Consider the following 24,142-nt stretch of genomic DNA (forward strand, 5'->3'; position numbering starts at 1 on the left):
ATGCAGATGAGCTTCCCTGAGATGCTTTCTAACAGTTTGTGCAGAAATTTTGGTTGTGCAAACCCAAGTTTTCGTCAGTTGTCCGGGTCGCTGATGTGACGATCCCATAGGTGAAGAAGCCGGATGTGGAGGTCCTGGGTTAAACGTGGTCTGCGGTTGTGAGGCCGGTTGGACGTACTGCCAAATTCTCTAAAACGACGTTGGAGACGGCTTATGGTAGAGATGAACATTCAATTATCAGGCAACAGCTCTGGTGAACATTCCTGCAGTTAGCGTGCCCATTGCACGCTCCCTCAACTTGAGACATCTGTGGCATTGTGTTGTGTGACAACTGCACATTTTAGTGTCCTTTTATTGTCCCCAGCACAAGGTGCAACTGTGTAACGATCATGCTGTTTAATCAGCTTCTTGATATGCCACACCTGTCGGGTGGATGGATTACCTTGGCAAAAGAGGAATGTTCACGAACAGGAATGTGAACAAATGTGTGCACAAAATGTAAGAGAAATAAGGTTTTTGTGCACAAGGAAAATTTTGGGGATCTTTTTATTTCAGCTCATGAAACCTGGGGCGTTGCGTTTTATTTTTGTTCAGTATAAATAAAAACTAAACTTTTTCTGTTAATCAGATTTTGTATTACGTTATTGACAATTATGTGTAAGTGCCCACTAATGGCCAATTTTCAAAGCTGCAAAAAAATGTTGGTGTTGAGGCTACCCTACACATTTTTCCAGCTATTTTTTTTGTACCTTCTCAGGTAAGTGATCAAACTTCATCTAAAATGAAGAGATGAATGTGCTGATATGTGCACATGCTATTTCATGAGCTTTCATTACTATTTCTTGCCAATTGAAAATATGACGTTTTCATGCTAGCAGTTATGCTTGCATGTCAGTCTCATAGTAACAATAACTTGGTGAACTATAACCAGATAATAGATTTCAGACATTCACAGATTACATTTTTGAATGGATTCTTATTTTACTGTTAAATTAACCTTGCATTGCTATACATGCCATTTTTGTAAATTTGACTGTCTCAGTTGGGCTTAAAGGGTACAGTGTCACAAAAAGCACTCCCTCTACAGAATGTAAATGACAACAAGCAATGTTGTTCAATATGATCCGTACTATCTTGTAGTCTATAGTGTATATTCATACCCTAAACCATTGGTTTCCAAATATTTTACAAGTAGACTGTTCTATTCTCTTTTTCACTATAAATCCCTGTTCCAATTAAGCCCAGTATGCTCCTCTTAAGCCCCGTTTGCGTTGAAACACATGGGGATAGTATGTTGAGATCCCTAATATTCAATGAACATGAGCATGAATGTTATTTTTCTTCAGATTTTAAGTTGATTAAAACACACAAACTACAGTTATGCATATTGTGCATCTAGCCATGGTGGCTTTACCAACATTAGGAACAGTTAGAAACCTCTGTACTCTAGGACATTTGGAGTGGACAGGTAGTCGTTGATGCAGAGAGAGAGAAAAATAAGGTCAGGGTTGAAGGATGTCAGGGATGGAAGACCTACAAGTGGTGGATAAAAATGGAAACCAATGAGGGACAAGATGATGACTATTGGGTGACTACTCATGGACTTTTGTGTGGGGGCATTGTCATCTTGTCGTTCAATCATCCAGGTGATTCTGTTTGTTGGTCCACCACCTGTACATTTTTAATACACAGTACACGGGGAGATTTGAAACTGTCTTCAGATAGGCTTAAAGGAAGACTAGTTGAATTAACCAAAATAGCAGTGCGACAAATGTGAATAATCTTTCAGATAATTCATTGAATCTGTGTGTTATGGTCTTTGTTGCATGGCTTCTTATCCTCAGAGGGCCGTTGTGTTCTAACCAAGCAATAACACACCTGATTCAACTAATCATGTCTTGATTGAAGTCTATGATTTAGTTGAATCCGGTGTGTACTGGTCGGCAAGAACAAAAGCCTAAATCCACATTGATCTCTGTGCATATAATTGGACACCCCTTTGTTGTAATATAATTTTAAGAAATGTCAGTTTTGAACATTTTGGAAATAAATGTAAAATGATTATTTAAGAGGTGGGCTTATTTGGAACACCCATGGGCTTAAAAGGGTACATCCTGAACCCATTATGTCCAGTCTGGACTTTTATTTGATCAAATATGTTTTTTCTTATTAAAACGCAGGTAAAGTCATAACTTCACATGAGATTAATCTTTAATTTTATATCCACTATTCTTACATAAATTAGGACAGTATGTGTTCAGAATGTCTAAACTTTGGTGGGCTTAATAGGCACACCCTATTCATTGTTAGGGTGGGATTGGCGTGGGAGGTTCAGTTGGGTGGCATTTAACCATTTCTTTAGATTCCTTGTGTCTAACTCATTGTTAGCAAATAGTTTGGTCCAAATCGGATGTTAGTTACTATAATTATTCAATATTATATGAATTCTCTAAATAAAAATGGCCAATTTGGGTGCACTCAATTATCTGAAATTGTATTTAAACAAAATGAATGTTGCAGGAATGCTAATCTTATCTGTTTCTAACAATTTCATAGCAATCTAAGATGGTGGGTGTTGAATCCTTTTTCTTGTTTTTGAGGTGGAACGACCCAAAAGGGACGTTCTTATAAAAATAATATATTTTTTCCCAAGGTCTTTACAGGTAGTATTGGGATGTGGATATGTGTGGTTCTAAAGTATTTAAGATGCATTTCTAAATTGAATGGGATCCTATGGACAAATGGCATAACATGATATGCCTATAAAGTATCAAAATGTTATGGACATGGACCAAAAACTGTCTTGGAATATCAAACAGTATAGGTAAGTGCTAAAACATGTCAAAATGGGGATTATCTTCATTTTAAGTAGTGGAAAACACAAACTCCAGATTGCGGATTTAAGTAAATGAAATGGGGTTTTTACACCCTGTATTTCTTGACAAATCCTACTTAATCAAATAACAGATGTTAAAAAAAAAAAAAAATACCAATGCAGTGGGTGTAAGCAGTGGTCCTAGTGAATAATTTGAGTCACCAGAGCAGCACACCCATTGACTATACGTTAGAATTAGTTTATCATTACTGAAACGGACCTAACACTATGGTAATGGGACGTGTGATTAGGTAATGAGGCCATTAGCTCAATCTGTAGACAGCCATTATGATTTAGCAAACAATTGACCATATCTACAAAGCCCATTCATGCCTCTGTGTTGGTAAATTAATGGTTCTCTGGGTTTTTCCTAATTTGAGTTTTTTTGTCATTATAGTAATGAGAAGGTCAAGTGTGGAAAAGTGGGAGTTTTGAGAAAAAATATCCTGATTCAGAAGGCATGTAAGTGATGAAATTAAATGAACTTGTGGTCATGTAAGGATTACTCCTCTAGATGATGCATCATGCATGGCTGAATAACTTTGTTTAAAAAATGATTGGAGATGTTACAGGAACTTGAAAGTGTTACGTGATGAGAAATGTCCACAGGGTTTTTACATAATAAATAATATAGTTTAATGTGAACTTCAACTAGTTAAATGATGTCAATCTTTGTCTTATTGTGAATATGTACCCATAAAACATTGATAGACGATGCTATTGGCCCCTATTGGCCAACCATTTTTTTTGTAAAACATTTTTGTGGAAAAAGTAAGAAACTGCTAAAACGGCACTTAGGCTATAGTGCGAAATCGAATGCAACTGGACGAATCATAACCAATGATAGTGTTAGTGTTGCAGGCAAATCTTTTCCAATATTCCTTTCTGGCTGAGGAGCTTCAGCATGGAGCAGGTTGGTGTCTTTGTGGCTCGCTGTGATGGAGCAGTGACCGTTTGAGGAACGGGCTGTCTTACCGTAGTGACATCTACCGTCTTCAGAACGGGATACATTTTTTTAAATTAGCCTTATAATGTAATGTAAAAATAAATAATATTGTTGGTTTTGACTATCATTAAGCTGTGATTGAAAATAGCCTATACCTAGGCTTATGCTCGGTCTGTCTGGGAGTGGTCTAAGTGGGGAGGGGAAAACTGAAAACTAGCTGTTATTGGCAGAGAGGTTTGGAACGCTCTTTCTTATTGGTTTATTAATAACTCATTTACCTCATGGTGATATCACCATGGAAGGCCAATACTCCATCCCATGAAAATGGGCCTACATTTCAGGCGGTCTTTGTAAACTGCTCTTACACTAAAAGGGCGTTATCATTTTCACAATATTATTCCGACATCATAGTGTGGAAATATATGTAAAACAGGAAAATCACATTGTTGACTGCACTGAGAGCTTTTATGATAGGCGAGAGGGGTGTTCTCCAATGGTGGAATGGGGACCGAGTGAAAAAGTTTGTCCCCCACTGGGCTAAACCATCATCTGCCCTAGATTTGTATGCTTTATAGACAAACTAGAGCAACGTATTTTGTCTTATTCAAATAAGTGAGTTTTTATTTGAAGTATAATTGTATAAAATAACCCGAGAATATAATCCGGACGCATTTTGGTAATGAGAATATGGGGGTGGAAATGTTTAATTATTTAAAATAAGACACTTTGGCATAATGTAGCAGAAAAATGATACTGGATTGTTGCAGATGCACCATGGCTTTCTAACTAAATTTCTACTGCCATGGTTAAAACTTGTTTCATGAGAATCACCCAGTTGTTTGGTAGCATTGTCTTCAGCTTTAGTAATGTAGATCAGAGCCAGCTGGTAGGGCATATGGCTACAGTGCCTTGTTCACAGCATAGGCCCAGTTTCAATTTATGCATGGTTGAGTCAGTTATTGCTAGGCCTCATTCTAGTTTCACATATTTTGTTAAATGGCTCGGTAGCGGTGCGTAGTCTACTGTTAACACTTGACTACCGGTATGTATGCACAGGTGCCATTGACACTCATAATAGAGTTGTTGTTGATGCTCTTCTGATTTTCTCTAAAGGCGTCCACATGCTTCCCATCTGAAACAGTTCGGAACAGTTTGCACATCTTATAACGATATATTGTGACCTGTTTTTTTACATTTTTGTATTCAAGTTTTTTTGGAGCTGTTCATGCGCATACATTTTTTTTTTCTTGAGGCAAGCCAAAGTTGGTATCAGAATAATACGCCCCTTCGTCAGTGGTCAGTAGTAGGGATTATTCAATAAAGTCTTTGTTGTCATTAAACGAGACAACTCGTTTTCAAGCAATATTTTTAATTGAGAAATACTGCACCAAACATCTTAGATGTAAAATTAAGCGAACTAAGATCTCCTCAGCAAAAACGTCAATTAATGACAGATTTCTTGAGTGATCTTAAATGAATTCTGACTATTTTGAGGAAGTATATACTTGCTACGGCATCTCAAAATGCTTTTTTTCCCCCCTCATTTTTGAAGCGTAGCTCTTTTAAGGGAGTATGCGAGCACACCCATTCGGTTCGCCTAACCGCTAGTCGAACTGAAGTATGCTGACGCCTTAAGCCCCCACTTGCCTCATAATACACAGCGGTGATTAGAACGGATTAATGATTAATGGTGAGGGGAGCGTTTAGAGGGCCAGGACATAAACAAAGCTGAGTGATCAAATCTATTGACTAAATAGCCCATTCACACATTTACTCAAGGCCCATCCCGCTCATTTGCATCTACAAATTCAAATGACAGCCCTCCCTCACCATCAGTTTCTGAACTATTTTAGTTAGGTTTGCCTACTTGTTATGTGAAGGTCTTTTGTAGGATTTCTTGTTTTCCTACAATTTGCCAATCTCCTATTTCTCACTATTCAAACCGTATGCTGAAAGGCCACGTGATGGGGTCGAATGTGTTAATAAGCGTGAGCGGTGTAAATGGAGTTGTAATGGTGGCCACATAAAAAAAAAAAAATTCAGTTAAATGACCGTATCATACCAGTTGTGACTGGCATTTCCTGTTCCTGGTTAATGGAAGGTAGAAAACCATCTGCTTTCAGTGATGACTCAACCCTGTAGCTTATAGTGTATTCAGCAGTCAGGGAATTGCCATATGCCCTATATAGCCTAGTCTAATCAGGAAACAGTTAAACAGCACACATGTGCTGTGCCCTGTGTTGAGGGAAGGTCGGGGGACAGGCCAGGTTAATTTTACTCTTTCAACACACCTTAACTTGTTGTTATACCTTTAATAGCAACAGAGAGGGGTAGGCCTGTATGTCAAAGTGCTGGCTTATTTTTGAGGAACTACCACCTAACCTTTCACTTCATGGAGATCTCCATTAATAGAACCCACTTTTCAGGTGACCTCTTATGACATTGAGCACATTTCCCTCTTAGTACATATGCCTAGTTTTGTTTAAAAAAATCTTGTTGACAGTTCACTGTGAACAGTAGTTAGACCTATTCTCAATCGCTGTTCACTCTACAACATGGATGCCAATCACTAGAGATGGAATACAAGGGCAATGGCTTTGTTTTTGAAGCCACAATAATAGAACTCATGATTAGAAGGACACACGGTACCAGTCAAAAGTGTGGGCACACCTAATCAATCCAGGGTTTTTCTTTTCTTTTTACTACATTGTAGAATAATAGTGAAGACATCAAACTATGAAATAACACATATGGAATCATGTAGTAACCAAATAAGTTAAACATCTATATTTTCTATTTACGATTCTTCAAAGTAGCCACCCTTTGCCTTGATGACCGCTTTGCACACTCTTGGCATTCTCTCAACCAGCTTCATGAGGTAGTCACCTGGAATGTATTTCAATGAACAGGTGTGCCTTGTTAAGTTAATTTGTGGAATTTCTTTCCTTCTTAATGCTTTTGAGCCAATCAGTTGTGTTGTGACAAGGTAGGGGTGGTATACAGAAGACAGACCTATTTGGTAAAATACCATGTCCATATTATGGCAAGAACAACTCAAATAAGGAAAGACAAAACGACAGTCCATAATTTAAGACCTGAAGGTCAGTCAATCCGGAAAATTTCAATAACTTATAAAGTTTCTTCAAGTGCAGCTGCTAAAACCATCAAGCGCTATGATGAAAATGGCTTTCATGAGGACCACCACAGGAAAGAGAGACCCAGAGTTACCTCTGCTGCAGAGGATAAGTTCATTAGTTAAATGCACCTCAGATTGCAGCCCAAATAAATGCTTCACAGAGTTCAAGTAACCGACACATCTCAACATCAACTGTTCAGAGGAGACTGCGTGAATCAGGCCTTCATGGTCGAATTGCTGCAAAGAAACCACTACTAAAGGACACCAATAAGAAGAAGAGACTTGCTTGGGCCAAGAAACACGAGCAATAGATATTAGACCGGTGGGAATCTGTCCTTTGGTCTGATGAGTCTAATTTGAGATTTCTGGCTTCAACCACCGTGTCTTTGTGAGACGCAGAGTAGGTGAAGGGATGATCTCAGCATGTGTGGTTCCCACCATGAAGCATGAAGGTGACGCTGTGGTGGTGCTTTGCTGGTGACACTGTGATTTATTCAAGGCACACTTAACCAGCATGGCTGCCACAGGATTCTGCAGCGATACGCCATCCCATCTGGTTTGTGCTTAGTGGGACTATCGTTTGTTTTTCAACAGGACAATGACCCAAAACACACCTCCAGGCTGGCTAAGGACTATTTAACCAAGGAGAGTGATGGAGTGCTGCATCAGATGACCTGGCCTCCACAATCACCTGACCTCAACCCAATTGAAATGGTTTAGGATGAGTTGGACCTTAGAATGAAGGAAAAGCAGCCAGCAAGTGCTCAGCATATGTGGGAACTCCTTCAAGACTGTTGGAAAAGCATCCCTCATGAAGCTGGCTGAGAGAATGCCAGGAGGGTGTAAAGCTGTCAAGGCAAAGGGTGGCAACTACTAAAAATGATTTATCAAAATAGTTGAACCTGCTTTTTTTTGTAATCACTGTTCTGGCTTTCCAAGTTTGTCTATAAAAATGCATTTTTCGTTATAAATTTAACCAGAACCATGCTTAATGCACATTCATGTAGCAGGAGTTATAGAAAATGAACACGGGTCTCATAAACACGGGTCTCATAAACACGGGTCTCATAAACAATCTCTCAAGTACAAGCCCATATGCTAGTGAGTAGCCAACTAATCTTTATAGGAATCTTTATATTTCAAGTTTAGCGAACTTGGATCTATTTGCTAGCTAACAAGGCAGAACAGTTGAATTGTTTTGAACAAACCTTTGTGTCCGTCTCCAACTGTTTGAACAGCGTGCTAGCCTGTCCACTTTGTTCAGATGTTGAAATCAAGTGGCCTACCTTATTTCTCGGAATGAGAACATGTAGCCAAAGCCTAATATAATTGTGTTTTATGCTTATTGCAAATGTTTAAAACAGACTAGACAGCTAGTATAAGTCTTTGGCTAAAATGCTGCTAGCGGTACCTGGTACCACAATGCTGCGCGTGACAAACTGAGCATACATTTTCCGGAATCAATGTTTGTTGATAATCCTATTTTAGGAGTGTCTGCTCTGCAGGCAATTTGAGCAGTTGAGACATTAATAGGGTATTATTATAAAGATTAACTTCTCTTTTACAATAAAATGTCTCAATGTGTTTCGGTGTCCATATGACCGATTCTGTTGGACCAAAACTCAAATGCTAATAGTGAGTTGGAACCGCTTGTCAGGGAAGAAGTGATCTCTCATCTTTGTGGCACGGGGAGGTGTGTGTGTGTAAACCAAGAGGAAGATGCGATGTGAGAGGTTTTGATGTGTTTCAATGGGCTTATTTTTTTACCTAAGCTTGTCGCCTGCCTTCCCTCCTTTGGGACAATAACTCCCTTTTGTTAGAGCTGAGACATGAGCATCTCATCATTATATACAGATCTCTGTTGTAAATGGGAAGGCACACACAGCATAGGAGCATCAAAGGAGACAAGACCAAAAAGACAACACGAGAACAAGCAAACATGAACGCTCATAAAAACAAGAAGAAAAGAAACATTTTGTTACGTGATTTTTACTATACAAGCATTTGGTATATCGTGCAAAAACGTACATTTGAATTAATATAATTCATTCTATATGTCGCCCAGCCCTACTTGCAGTGATTCTTTAGAGGGTGTTAATTTATACTATGTTGATGGTCCTGTTGGCAGATTGCCTCCGGTCCACATAGCGCCTAAAAGCTTGTCACATGCCATCAGAAATATTAGCGACTATATTACAATAAATGACACACTGTATTCATTAGATGGAGAAAAAAAAACATGAAATTACGATTTGTGGTCTTGTTATTGGCTTGATAATTTTGAGGGTGGGATATGTTCTGTAGAAAAGTGGGTAGTTAGAAGGCAGTGAATAGGCCTACCTATTACTAGATATCCTAGCTGTTCATATGCTAATTTCATTTATTCCATTGACTTAACTGTGCTATCTCTGTCCCACAGTTTTTCCAGCGCATAGGCCTACAATCAGTAGCTTTTGATCACCCATTCATTATAACGCTTTAGACTTGCGGGGGTGTGTAGATGTTCTTGTCCCTCCCCTTTTAAGCCATTGAAAAATGCCCTCCTCCTAAGTTGTTTTTATCTTTTTTTGTGTACTCTGCAGTATCACTTGGTGTTTTTTAATGTAGACCGAAGTATTTGGAAGCTGCTATTTTCTCTTCTCCACGCTTAGTGACTGTGTCTCTGTTGTTAGCAACATGAACCGTGAAGACCGGAATGTGCTCCGTATGAAAGAAAGAGAAAGGCGAAATCAAGAAATCCAGCAGGGAGGAGAGGCCTTTCCAGCTCACTCCCCTCTCTTTCCTGAACCTTATAAAGTTGTAAGTTTATTTTGTTATTCATTTTGTTTTGCTTCTGTCATTAAGTTACCTCTTAGAGTTTATACTTGCTTCTCCAATAAGTATTCCCATTATGCTATGATTGATTTGCAGGATTCATTGATAACTATTTTTAAACCCAGAGAACTGCTTACGTGTTTTTATATCTGAACAGTGGCAGGGAGAGTTGGAGGTAAGTGCACTGTTTAGAGGAATTGCATTAGCTGCAGTTAATGTGGGCTCAGGTCTGTTGCTGGCTGCTCAGGAGGAATTTAGGCCCCGGGCCTCGCTAGCTGAGGCTTCATGCCCACCCTGTCCTCGCTGCAGATTGTCTCCTCTGTCCCTTTAGCTTATCTGGTCCTTCCTTAGTCCTTCTCACAATGAGCCTGAGGTAAGTGCATAACCGCTAGTCATTTTGTCCCATCAAATTGCTATATCATTGTGGGCAGTAAACAGCCCACAGCTAAAGGGGACCTGCATTCATATGCAGTCTTGACAACTTTAGGATGCTTGTATGGCACTCTCCCCTATCATAGATAGCGGTTGAGTAGTAGACCTAACCCTTACTGATGTTGATGCTTACCAGGCCTCTGTAGTCAACTAAACAACAGAAAGTAGTTGGTTTAGGGATGCACATTTTCTATGAGCACTGATGTGGGCAAGAGCCAGATCTCCCATCCCACCAACTCGATTATAAGGATTTCAGCCCTTGGCTCAGTCTAATCTTTGCCACTAACCAGATATAAGCAGAGGTAAGTGGCTCCTCTCTTAGCTAGAGGACCAATCAACGGATGATTTTGAACGTGTCCAGACATGTAGCGAATGAAAAGGGGTGAGAGGTGAGTTCTACATGGAAAGCCAAGTTGTCTCTTGCCCCCACAGAGTGAAAGGTAATCAGGGGGCTTTGATAAAGAATAGGACCCAGGGAAGTCGCCCTCCCACCACCAGCCATGGCAGCCATGTTGTGTTCCGCAGCTCTCAGAGCCCTGAGTCCACTGTGTGTTTTTAGAGAAGCCACCGTTTGTTTACTCATGCAGTTACAAAATGGGTCATGTAATGTAGAAATGTGAAACATCAACTGGATAACTAAAACTCAATCTTCTCATGTAGGCAGTAGAATGCCTCTTTGTGATTGGTTTCCAGAGAGTTATGTAACATCAGTCCTGACCAATAGTATTCATAGTCCAATAACATTTGTTTACTATGTCTTCCTGTAAATTCCACGGCTGTTTATTTAAAAGCGCCACTAAACAAAGCTGCTACTGAACTTTTACTATTATAGCAGCGTAGTAACATTGGTACACGGGTTCCACAGATGCAGTTCATCTTTCCCCAGGCAGAAAAATGCTGATCTTAAATGGCTTTTGTAGTATAATGACTCCAATATGCACTTCATGTATTTTTATGGCGTTTCCATTTTTTTAGTATTGCTCTCCACTTTACTGTGTATTATATCATTTTGAAGTTCTCTCCTGATAACATTGTAAATGTAGTTTAAAACTGGTGCATGAATTGTGAAAGATGGGGTTAGGCGTTACCTTTTTTGCTCAATTTGCTACCGAGAGGCCTTCTATCAAAGTGTAGGCCTTGCATGGCGGCACACTTATGCATTGTACACACACAACACAACATATTGCAAGACAAACCCAATTACTAGAGTGAATGGGCTCTGATGGATTTTCTCTGCTTTCCATCCAGACCAGCAAAGCTTTGTATGGCACATATTCTACATTTCCTGCTACAGATAACAGATGGTTCCCCACCCCACGCGGGTATCTGTCAGAAAGAATCGGTTTGGGGGCCCCCATGTGAAATTGGATAGGCTACACACACTGTGGTTTACCTCTTGTCATCTGTAGCGGGAGCCCCTCCGAGTGATTGATTTAACCTCTTTAGTGGAGCCATGGAAGGCCCTTATCACCCCATGCAGATGGCCTCACTGGTCAGGAGGGGAGTTTGAATAAGCCAATCGTCTCTCTTGTGTGATTAGTTGAGGGGGCCGCCCTCTCAATATTGTTTCAACTTTAAGCTTCATATCAGAGGGCTAATAGTATCATTTTTCTAACAAAAATACATTGTCAATGTTTCTTTAATGTTATAAGAAACATTCAAGTCTCTTCTTTTTTTAAAAATATATTTCAGGAATTTTCACCAGAATAAATACAAAGTTTGTGTAGCATATTTAATTAATGTATTAGAGTAAAAGCAATTAATTCAAGTGCTTAACTGCTGTCCTGAAGGTGACCCTCTGTTTCTTTCTTTCTCACTCTCTCTTTGTCTGTGCAGTCCAGCAAAGAAGATAAACTGTCCAGTCGTATCCAGAGTATGCTTGGAAACTACGACGAGATGAAGGAACCTATTGGAGACACAATTCCAAAACTCGGTGGCAAACCCTCAGGCTCGTCGTCCTCCGAGGAGAAGTCTGGCCAGTCTCTGTTTGGGGACCAGCGTGGCGGTGGCAGTGGCCAGAACAGTAAATGGACTCCAGTAGGCCCAGCGGCCAGCACCTCGTCCTCCCAGTCCTCTAAGAGATCCAGCCTCCAGGGCAGCCACAGCGGTAGCAGGAGTAGCGGTAGCAGCAGCAGTAGCCAAAGACACGAGCGGGAACACAAGAAGTCCAGCAAGCATGGCTCAGAACACTCCAAGTCCCACACGTCTAGCCCAGCCAAGGGTTCCCTGAGCTCCAGTCACTCCCGGTCACTGGGTGCTGAGCACCACGGCAAGGAGCGCTATCGCTCCAAGTCCCCACGTGAGCGCGAGGCCAATTGGGACTCCCCGTCGCGTGTGCACACATCTTTCACCAGCGGCCCGCATTCCAGCCAGGCCTTCCCCCCTTCGCTCATGTCCAAGCCCAGCTCCATGCTACAGAAGCCTACAGCCTACGTGCGCCCCATGGATGGCCAGGAGACGGTGGAGCCCAAGACCTCGTCAGCGATGTACAGTGGCCAGTCCCACAGCAGCACCATGGGGGAGATGAAGTCCAACGGCAAGGCGTCGCTCTCCAAGCTCAAGATCCCTTCGCAGCCTGTTGAGGTAAAACCACAGAACTAGAATGAGTTCAACGGAATCTCAATTCTAGAGATTCTATAGAATAAAACTTAGTGACTTAGTCACTAACAAGATGAAATATGACACACTAACGTTTGTTGTTTATGAGCCTTTTTTTCTTCTTCTAACAATGGTACAATCGTTAATGTTTGTAGGGTCCCATGACTGGGGATGCGAATTGTGTTGATGAGATTTTAAAGGTAAGATTTCTTATTTTTTTTTCAGAGGATATCATGTACTGTAAGCTGAGTAAGAAATGTATTTTTTCTTCCAGTCATTGAGGTCTTACTCAACTTCACTTTTTCCATTTTTCCCTCCAGGAAATGACTCAGTCCTGGCCTCCTCCGTTGACAGCCATTCACACCCCCTGCAAAACAGAGCCTTCAAAGTTTCCATTCCCCTCCAAGGTCAGACAGCAGAGCATGCCTTAGTGACGTACAGAGGCTGAGGATAGAAATTGTCATATTTTACTATCTCTTGCAAAGTCATCTGTTCAGCCGGCACAATTTTTAGACGAGTCATTGGTACAATAAGATACAATTTTTTTATTTTTATGGATGTCTGAATAGCATTTGTTAGGCCTACATAAACAGTACCAGTCAAAAGTTTGGACACATCTACTCATTCCAGGGTTTTTCTTTTTTCTTATTATTTTCTACGTTGTAGAATAATAGTGAAGACATAACTATGAAATAACACATATGGAATCATGTAGTAGCTAAAAAAGTGTTAAACAAATCAAAACATATTTATTCTTTAGTCACCCTTTGCCTTGATGAGCCAAGCAGTTGTGTTGTGACAAGGTAGGGGTGGTATACAGAAGATAGCCCTATTTGGTAAAAGACCAAGTCCGTATTATGGGAAGAACAGCTCAAATAAGCAAAGACAAATGACAGTCCATCATTATTTAAGACAGGAAGGTCAGTCAATCTGGCATCTCAACATCAACTGTTCAGAGGAGACTGTGTGAATCAGGCCTTCATGGTTGAATTGCTGCAAAGAAACCACTACTAAAGGACACCAATAAGAAGAAGAGACTTGCTTGGGCCAAGACACATGAGCAATGGACATTAGACCGGTGGAAATCTGTCCTTTGGTCTGATGAGGCCAAATTTGAGATTTTTCTGGTTCCAACCACCGTGTCTTTGTGAGACGCAGAGTAGGTAAACGGATGATCTCAGCATGTGTGGTTCCCACCGTGAAGCATGGAGGAGGAGGTGTGGGGGTGCTTTGCTGGTGACCCTGTCTATGATTTATTTAGAATTGAAGGCACACTTAACCAGCATGGCTTCCACAGCATTCTGCAGCAATACGCTATCCCATCTGGTTTGTGCTTAGTGGGACTATCATTTGTTTCTCAAACAGGAAAATGACCCAAAACACACCTCCAGGCTGGCTAAGGGCTATTTAACCAAGGAGAGTGATGGAGTGCTGCATCAGATGACCTGGCCTCCACAATCACCTGAATTCAACCCAATTGAGATGGTTTAGGATGAGTTAGACCGCAGATTGAAGGAAAAGGAGACAACAAGTGCTCAGCATATATGGGAACTCTTTCAAAACTGTTGACAATGCATTCCTCATGAAGCTGGTTGAGAGAATGCCAAGAGTGTTCAAAGCTGTCATCAAGGCAGCTTGGTTTCTTGGTTTCTACAGGATTCCATATGTGTTATTTCATAGTTTTGATGTCTTCACTATTATTCTACAATGTAGAAAATAGTAAGAATAAAGAAAAACCCTGGAATGAGTAGGTGTGTCCAAACTTTTGAATGGTACTGTTTATGTAGGCCTAACAAATGCTATTCAGACATCCATAAAAACAAATGTGTATCTTATTGTACCAATGACTAGTCAAAAAATTGTTCCAGCTGAACAGATGACTTTGCAAGAGAGAGTGTGAATAGTACAACAAAGCAATATGTATTTTCAGTGAAATATTGGAATAAAGAAAATGCCATATAGTTGAACACTACCACAATCAAAAAGTAGCTGTTTTGTAATAATGAGCAGTGTGGTTGAATTTATAAGGGCATGTAATGTCTCTGTATAAACAAAAAATATCTTGACTATCTTTTTAGGACACTCAGCACGCAAGTTTTCCTGGTGCACACAGTAAGTATTTCCCAGCACTTTACATTCAAGTCTCACACATTTTCAACCTCTGGATGCAGGTTGATTTCACCATTGTCATAATGGTAATGAGTTCTCTTCTCACCCTTCCTCACCTCCAGAGAGACCAACCAAGACGTCGAGCAGTCACCAGTCCAAGGCAGCGCCGTGCGATGGAGATCAGGCCAAGTGAGTGTCCCTTCACCCTGTAAATCTCTAAGAACGTTATTGCTAGCTGCTTAATGATCGTGACACAGTTGACAGAGTATCCACAAACGTTGAGGGACACAGGATAGGAGCCATATTGCTTAGTTCTCCCTGTAGTTGTTTGTGTGGTAATGAAGCCATATGTGTTGTTAATGTGTAACTTCCACGGCCTTGTAATGTTCCAGTAATGTTTTGCTGGAAGATGACCTGAAGCTCAGCAGTGATGAGGACAGTGATGGAGAACAGGACTCGGCCAAAAACGCCTCCAGAAACGCATCAGCAAGGTAGTGGCCTTACTGGTCTCTCAGACTGCGACTCATTGGAGCTCAAGTTCTTGATACGATTCACCCCCCTCAGAACTGAAAATAAATGCTATAAGAATAGCTAGCTATTTCCATGTGTAACTACTAACTCAGGATGCCTTCACATGAACGGCCCTGGCCTACTGTCCACTAACATACTGCTTATCCCTGTCTCTTTCCCACAGTAACAACAGTAATAACAGCGAGGGAGCGGTGCACTCGCGGGACGACTCCAGCAGTCACAGTGGCTCAGAGAGCAGTTCAGGGTCGGACAGCGAGAGCGAGAGCAGCTCCACGGATAGCGAGGCCAATGAGCCCCCTCGCCCGGCATCACCAGAGGTAGGCCTAGTTTTCCTTTTGATCTACCATCTTCTGGACCAGTTATTACATTATTGTATTATAACCAAGGGTTGTCACTTGTCAGTACCGCTTACCTTCTTGCACCTGACCTGATAAGGCATGCAGAATATGATGTCATAGATCCCAGTCCCAATTTCTACACTTCTCCCCACAGCCTGAACCAGCCACAGCCAATAAATGGCAGTTGGACAACTGGTTTAAGAAAGCCAAGCAGTTCTCCCCGGCCTCCCCAGTGGACAGTAATGTACCCACCAAGTACAAGAAGGAGGGGCGGGACCAGAGCTCAGGCCGTGGCTACAGTGGGCAGGGTGGGTCTAAAGACTCAGGGGCGCCCACGCCTAGCAGGGACCTGAGGGCAGCACAGAAGGGCTCAGAGAGCGGCCGTGGCCGGCAGAAATCTCCCGCTCAAAGCGAGGGTGGCCCGGGCCAGCGCAGAACAGTGGGTAAAAAACAGCCGAAAAAGTCTGAGAAGCCCCCGGTGGTGGAGGAGCCAAAGGGGGGGCTGAGGGTTGAGAGTGAACCCGCTCCTGAGATCCCTCCCCATCGGCCCAAGGCCGCCACCAAGGGCTCCCGCAAACCAAACATCAAGAAGGAGCCCAAGTCCTCACCCAGACCGGCTGTGGACAAGCGAAAGAGCAAGGCGCCCACCAAGACTTCCCAGAAGTCTCGGGAGTTTGTGGACACGGACTCTTCCTCCTCAGAATCAGAGGAGAACGACAGCATCCCCTCGTCGTCTCAGACCCCCAAGTACACAGAGAGCATCAGGACTCCAGTGTGTGTGTTCTCTCCTATGGAAGAGAAGGAATTGCTCTCTCCTCTCAGCGATCCGGATGACCGCTTTCCCATCAGGCAGCAGCAGGTGCTCATGGTGAAGATCGACCTGAGCTTGCTCTCCCGCGTTCCTGGACGGCCCTACAAAGACCTGCTAGAGCCCAAAGTAGAGAGGGACTGCTCCCTGGACAGAGACAAGGACTTCCAGAAGCAGCCCTCTGAGAAGAGCTCCGGTAAGGGCAAGAGGAAACACAAGGTATGGCCTGCCACAGCACACTGCTATTCATGCCATGTTAGGACTTCTCTATTCACATTGGTGAAAAAGATTGTTATGACAAGGTCTGTTACATTTTCAATCCAGCAGTTTTTATCTCAATATCAAATAATTTCACAAAGTCCCTCTTTAACGAGGACCGATATCTGTACTTTTAAAGCGAACTCTGGGGTAAAAAAGAAATTGCAAAAGAACTCAGTTCTTTGTATTCACACTGCCCTTGCATTTGAATGTGGACTCAATGCTTTTGCCAGTTCACTATTTCACCTATTTCGTGGTCTGAGTATGGTTTGCATTGACATTGCTGTGTTTAGAAAGGAACCAATATCTTTTTCCAACATTCACGCAATGCACTCTGGGTTTTTACAAAGTGCAGGACAAGCCCTTCCATCAGAATGTGTTATCAGACAGCTAGATATACCTACATACATATTGTGCACGGTGGGGGCATTGTCATGCTGAAACAGGAAAGGGCCTTCCCCAAACTGTTGTGACAAAGTTGGAAGCACAGAATTGTCTAGAATGTCATTATATACATAGGGGCAGGTAGCGTTCTCCTGGCATCCGCCAAACCCAGATTCATCCATCGGACTGGCAGATGGTGAAGCGTCACTCCAGAGAACGCGTTTCTTCTGCTCCAAAGTCCAATGGCGGTGAGCTTTACGCCACTCCAGCCAACGCTTGGCATTGCACATGGTGATCTTAGACTTGTGTTCGGCTGCTCGGCCATGGAAAACCATTTCATGAAGCTCCAGACTAACAGTTCTTGTGCTGATGTTGCTTCCAGAGGCAGTTAGGAACTCTGTACTGAGTGTTGCAACCAAGGACAGACAATTTTTACACGCTTCAGCAGTTGGCGGTCCCGTTCTGTGAGCTTGTGTGGCCTACCACTTTGCGGCTGAGCTGTTGTTGCTCTTAGACGTTTCCACTTCACAATAACAGCACTTACAGTTGACCTGGGCAGCCCTAGCAGGGAAGAAATTTGACCAACTGACTTGTTGGAAAGGTGGCATCCTATGACAATGCCACGTTGAAAGTCACTGAGCTCTTCAGTAAGGCCATTATACTGCCAATTTTTGTCTATGAAGATTGCATGGCTGTGTGCTTGATTTTATACACCTGTTAGCAACGGGTGTATAGCCGGATCAACTAACTTGAAGGGGTGTCCACATCATTTTGTGTGTGCATATATAGTGTAGATTGCATTTAGTAAAAGTGACATTTCACAATTTTTCTACTTCATAGTCATCTCCAGCACCACCCTAACTAACATCAACATACGTGAAAATGGCGCATTTCTATGTTTTCTAGTAAAAAAAGAGAGGAGGATTCCAATCAGTGTGCATCATGTTATTTTAACCAATTATGAGTAGGAATTGCCTACTAATTGTCTATTAATTGGTTGATGATGTCACAGGAAGATAAGTGTTTCCGATATCTTTTTTACTACAAAACATAAAAATGTGCCATTTTCACACGTTGGGGTGATGCTGGATATGAGGTTGAATTATTTATTTGATATCCTTTAAAGCGGTAATATGTAACCTTTTGGGCGACCCTACCAAATTCACATACAAATGTGAGTTATAGATCTGCCATTCTCGTTTGAAAGCAAGTCTAAGTCGCAGTAGATCTTTTCTATGTGCAGTATTTCTATGCTTCCCGTAATGTTTCGTTTTTGAGTCTTTTACTTTTGGTTTTCTACACCAGCTTCAAACAGCTGAAAATCATTGGTAACAGAATAAATAGCAGATTAAATAATGCTTTAATTGAATGTAGGTTTGTGGTTAGTGCTATCCGGGCTCCTTCGGACGTCCATACCTTATATCCTAACCTTAACCCTTACCTAATCTTAACTCTTACCTTAACATTTACAATGGTTAACTTCAATAGGATAACGTCAGAGTTGGGATGTCCCAAGGATTCCGGATTGCAAGGACCTTGATTTTGTACCCTATGTTGTGATTCTCACCAAATGTTGTCGTCTCAAAGTATTCAAATCAGATAAACTGTTTATGAAGCTCTCTTAACCTATAGATCACATATTGCAACAAATAATCTGAACATTGTACCAGTACAAAACATATTTTTGCATTTCTGTGCGTCCTTGAAAATCGCTCATCTTTATCCAAAAACGCCACGTTCTTTTTCTCCATGAACCTGCACATCATCTCTCTTTTGTGGCACAATGTCAGGGGTTATGGCAGGGGAAAAGGTGTTGCAGTAGTCAAGTGTGTGGTGCAGGAATAATGACAAGGGAACCTGGTGAGCTTTGTGATCACATTGCCCTAAAAAAGGGAACCGGACTGCAGTCAAGCGAGTCAAACTCAGACCACCTCTCAAGATGGTCTCAGTTTGCTTCGGGGGCTCTTTTGAGGGGTCTGAGTTACTTTGCAGTGTTCACACTGCACAAAAAATTAAGCGAACTGCACTGAGTTCACAAATTAGCTGAAAGGGACCAAGTATAAAAACACCCATAGGTACCTTACTCTTACTGTTTAATTTTACCATTTTAATTGAAAGCAAAAATAGTTTCTTAGCAAAGACCAACTTCTTAAGCAATAATTTTGCCAGGACTGTTTGGGAGTGGTCTGAGTGGGAAAAGGAAAACTGAAAATTAGCCTAATTGGCAGAGGTTTGGAACTCGATCTTATTGATCTAACTAACTAACCGCATGGTGATGTCACCATGTAAGGCCAAAACCAGTCAAATAATATATGGAGACTGTTTAGTGACACAAATAAGTGATTTAAATACATGTAATAAAAATGAGATCAGGATTTCTTTATCTCTGATATTGGATAGACACTTCGGAACAAACTTCTAGTGAATCTGTTATTCAATGTGTTTGTATGGGCTAATGGCAGTAAGGCCAAATAATTTTTATACTTATATATTTTTATACGTTATACAAGGGATCTTACAATTCCAAAACAATCCCCCTCCCCGGCTTAGAGTCTTATGGGTTAAGCTTGAATGTCAATACGTTTTGGCCATCTTCCGAATGTTTATGAGCTATAGAATAGAATGTGATATTTCATGTTCAGTTGATACCCAGTCAAATACCAAGGACCCCATTCCTTACAAGCCTTTCAAATGCACCCACAATAAATCATCCTTTTCCCTCCCCTGTTATTCACTTTAGAATGATGACGAGAGCGCCAAGCCTGATAGCAAGAAGTCCAGACTTGAAGACAAATCCTCATCTCATCACAAGAACAGCAGCAAAGAGTGAGTGACTTTTTATTCAAACCATACCATCACATGCTTAACTTCTGCAACCCAACATGAACATTGAATGTTAACATTTGAAAACCACCCACACCAGGTCTAAGAGGGCAATGGAAGCCAAGGTGAAGGAAGAGCCGGTACCCTCTCCCTCCATATCAGGGTCAGGAGGGCTGCAGAGAACACCCAAGGCAGAGCACCAGAGCCGCAAGCGGACGGTCAGCCAGTCTTCCACCTCCCTGTCCAGCGGAGCCAGCAGCGGCAAGGAGGGAGGCCACAGCACCAAGAGCAGCTCCACCTCCAAACACAGGAAGGGCGAGGACAAGCAGGGCAGGAGCAGCCGGGAGGGCAAGGTATGTGGCTGTGTCAGTCTAGTCTGCCTGTCCGTCTATGTGGGCTGCACACCGTCATGCTCTACTTATGACACCATTATATCCCACACACACACACACACACACACTACTAGGGTGCCCTTTACCAGCTGCACTGAGCATTATTCTGGCTCAAGTGTCACACAAAATGTCCACCGACTGCAAATACATTTGGGAAGGACACACATATAACATTTGTAGCTCACCATTTTCACCACTGCATGATTTGTTATTCCCATCATATCGTCACATAAAATAGCCCACATAGGAATAGGATTATAAACGTTGTCTCTCCGCAGGAGAAATCCTCAAAGGGCTCTGATAACAAGCTTGCTGTGCCACGGCTCTCCTCGGACGGCTCAAAGTCCCTGAGATCAAAACTGCTGTTTGAGGACAGGTAAGAAGAGCCTCGTCTCCACTGTGGATAACCCACTGCCAGTCAGCATGTAGAGCTGCAGGGATAGGGTTGCCTGGGATATGGGGAATTGGTGTGCCAGTGTAAAACAGAGATGCCATACATTACCAGTTTAAAAGCTCAGTGGGAAGGGTCCGTCCACTTGCTGTGGCGAAGAAACCTCGCGCATATTTTGGAGAGTATTGGGAACATTTGTATGTTATTTTTCTAAGTTTGGGCGTACAGGAAATGAATGCAAAAACTGACTGGTGAACCTGTTCTTTTTCAGGGTTCACTCCGCGGATCACTACTTACAACAGGCCAAGAAACTGAAACACAATGCAGATGCACTGGTAAGAAACGGTTGTGTTAGCTCTGTGAAACCAAGAGCATGTAGAGGTGAAAATGCTCTTCGGTTGATGAAATGTAATTTCCTTATTTTATAATATCAATTTTACCAAGACAAATATGACTATTCACGTTCTGAATTGTTCAGTGGGTTCTTTCTCTAACTCAGCGTTATATCCAAAAAGTCGAATTTCGTAACCTAATACATCCGATAATAAGCACCGAGCTCTGACATAGCGGTGCGGGTTTCTTGTAACAACTTTTGAAGGTTTTGCAATTTGTGGTCGTCATCTTCAACATTGTTTCTGTTGGTCGCAAAAAGCAAAATTAGCATGACACGAGCTGAATTAAATGTGAAAGGCTTTGAAAATAAAAAGCTTGGTAAACGCTCAGTGGTCCGTTGACATTTCAGAGAGATGCATGTTTTTGTGAGAAATTTTCAAACAGGAATGTCGAATTAATATTAAAAGTGTGTATACTAAAATATGATGACTCAAAATCGATATCCATCTTACCTCTATATTGTTTTCTGTCCTACGAATTCGAGAAGAAAGCTGACGAGTTAAACGGGAAAGCCTGTCAGGTAGCCCAGAATCCAGCCTAGCTGACACGATGCAATTTTCCTGATTTTTATTTTATTTTTAAATAATTTTTAATAATTTTTTACCACTTTTTTTTCACTGTAATTCTGGCCATCCTATAAGGTTAAACACTCCAATAGCTTTTGAATGGATTATGATAGAGACATGAAGTTGGGACCATTGGTTTTCCTTGAGGATTATCGACACGATTAACATAATTGACCCATTGATCAAAAGATGCGTTTTTCTTTGGACACCTTAGAGCAGGGGCATTCAACTCTTAACCTACAAGGTCCGGAGCCTGCTGGTTTTTGTTCTACCTGATAAGTAATTGCACCCACCTGGTGTCCCAGGTCCAAGTCAGTCCCTGATTAGAGGGAAAAAAGCAAAGGGAACTGGCTTTGAGATCCAGAGTTGAATATGAGGGCCTAGAGTATGACAACTGTTTTGCACGAAAAGCTAGGGAATTTAGTCATTTATTTTGGACACACTCGCTGAACAGCTTAATGGTTTTACTGTTCAGTGCTTTTGCATCATCTTTTTGGGTCCTCTGGCTACGGAAAGTGGAGCAGCTAGATGAGCTATAATTGTCCACACTTGGTATCAATAATTCACCTGGGGATTATCATCAGATACACTTAGGTATCTCACTGTTCTTATTGGGAGACTGGATCCTGTCTAGCCCTATTCTAAAGTATCCAGGGAAACCATCAAATATTTGTATTAGAAATCTACATAATACTCATGACATTTTAAGTCTGCCATGTTTATTACAACATTGCTTTCACCACAAGCATTGGTCATGAAGCGTTCCCCTTGCTACTAACTGTCTACTCGATTAGTGAGAGAGAATCAGTTGCATAAGAACCGGTTTTCCTAATGTGTGTTGCTGCTGTGTGCAGATGGACCGGTTTGAGAAGGCTGTGTACTACCTGGATGCTGTGGTGTCCTTTATTGAGTGTGGAAACGCACTGGAGAAGAGTGCTCAGGAGGCTAAGTCTCCCTTCCCCATGTATGCCGAGACCGTGGAGCTCATCAAGTAAGAACAAATGGCTGTATTTCTCGACAACTTCTTTACGACATGTTTTAACATATTTTCAACATGATATCGCTGACAGATATGGCAGCTCTGCTTCTAGCTCCAAAGCAACTTTCCATTATTTTGTTTTACAAGCATTCCACTACATCTGCAATAACATCTGCTAAATATGTGTATGTGACCAATACAATTTGATATCAAATAGAAATGATCTTCATTGTAGCAATTACCTTTCATAAAGACACCATAGACCCAAAATTGCACAAATGGACAAATAATTAACTGAATTGACAGTATACCATAATATTATGAAACCTCTTGAGTGCTTGTGTGCCTACTGAGAACCAGTCATTAGTCTCTCACTCTCTTTCTCTCCATCTCTGTCTCCGTCTGTGTGTATGTCTTAGGTACACTATGAAGTTAAAGAGCTACATGGCCCCAGACGCTACGTCAGCAGACAAACGGCTAGCCGTGTTGTGGTAGGTGTCCTGACTCATCACTCAATAGATTCCATTTAGAGCGTGTATGGACTTTAGTGTCATTGTGCCACTGCTCATTGAGTCACTCTGCTAAAGTTCATTCATCCCTCCCTCCCACTCCAGCCTGCGATGCCAGTCCCTCCTCTACCTGCGACTGTTCAAGCTGAGGAAGGAGAGTGCACTGAAATACTCTAAAACACTCACGGAGCACCTGAAGGTAATTTATTTTCCTCGGTACAAGTTCATAGTTGTGATATTTTTGTTTAAGTGTGCATTCCTTTAATTTATTGTTGTATGGATCAGAAAAATGACAGACATTCATGTTACATTGCTTATGTTTATTTGTTTATAGCAAATTGCTCGTGTTTATTCTGCATTTCAATTTGCGTTTTTCAGAATTCCTTGAGTAACACCCAAGCGCCCTCTCCTGGAATGGGAAAGTAAGACATTTTTGTTGTTGCATGCTGTCTTGAGACCAACAGTCTTCTTAAATGTATTTCACGTGTGAGGAAGTGAGAGTCATAAATTAATGGTCCAGATGTAATGCTCAATCATGGTGGAAAAATCTCGTTTTGAGTAGTTGTGATTCTCCTCTTACCATCCATCTGCATCTCCCTTTGTCTTTCAGTAAAGCGGCTGGCATGCCCTCTCCAGTCTCTCCCAAGCTGTCCCCAGGTAGTGCCGGTAGCTACTCATCAGGCACATCCAGCGGCAGCTCCTCGGTCACCATTCCCCAACGCATCCACCAGATGGCTGCCAGCTACGTCCAGGTCACCTCCAACTTCCTCTACGCCACCGAGGTGTGGGACCAAGCAGAGCAGCTGGCCAAAGAACAGAAAGGTACCTGACTCACTCTCTCTTATCAGCTTCATCAGCAC

General features: G+C 41.9%; 1 protein-coding gene across 5 annotated transcripts in view; it reads left to right on the forward strand.

The window, feature by feature from the left end:
* The window catches only part of aff4 (ALF transcription elongation factor 4), a 36,614-nt gene that overhangs the window by 9,012 nt on the left and 3,460 nt on the right, over positions 1–24,142 (forward strand). For 2 of the 5 annotated variants that reach the window (XM_014136799.3, XM_014136798.3), the window contains exons 2-19: positions 9,630–9,756; positions 12,040–12,786; positions 12,957–13,001; positions 13,122–13,208; positions 14,880–14,913; positions 15,033–15,099; positions 15,303–15,401; positions 15,605–15,758; positions 15,934–16,806; positions 19,970–20,055; positions 20,153–20,405; positions 20,723–20,820; positions 21,107–21,170; positions 22,649–22,785; positions 23,193–23,264; positions 23,388–23,481; positions 23,661–23,704; positions 23,893–24,104. In XM_014136799.3, coding sequence (XP_013992274.1) covers positions 9,634–9,756; positions 12,040–12,786; positions 12,957–13,001; positions 13,122–13,208; positions 14,880–14,913; positions 15,033–15,099; positions 15,303–15,401; positions 15,605–15,758; positions 15,934–16,806; positions 19,970–20,055; positions 20,153–20,405; positions 20,723–20,820; positions 21,107–21,170; positions 22,649–22,785; positions 23,193–23,264; positions 23,388–23,481; positions 23,661–23,704; positions 23,893–24,104 — 3,289 coding nt within the window. In that variant the 5' untranslated portion in view covers positions 9,630–9,633. Of the gene's footprint in view, positions 1–3,272; positions 3,338–9,629; positions 9,757–12,039; positions 12,787–12,956; positions 13,002–13,121; positions 13,209–14,879; positions 14,914–15,032; positions 15,100–15,302; positions 15,402–15,604; positions 15,759–15,933; positions 16,807–19,969; positions 20,056–20,152; positions 20,406–20,722; positions 20,821–21,106; positions 21,171–22,648; positions 22,786–23,192; positions 23,265–23,387; positions 23,482–23,660; positions 23,705–23,892; positions 24,105–24,142 lie in introns of all 5 variants that reach the window. The other 3 variants (XM_082960232.1, XM_082960231.1, XM_045693398.2) reach the window with 2 other exon arrangements.

The sequence above is a fragment of the Salmo salar genome, chromosome 13 (assembly GCF_965601325.2).
Source record: "Salmo salar chromosome 13, fSalSal1, whole genome shotgun sequence".
NCBI lineage: Eukaryota > Metazoa > Chordata > Actinopteri > Salmoniformes > Salmonidae > Salmo > Salmo salar.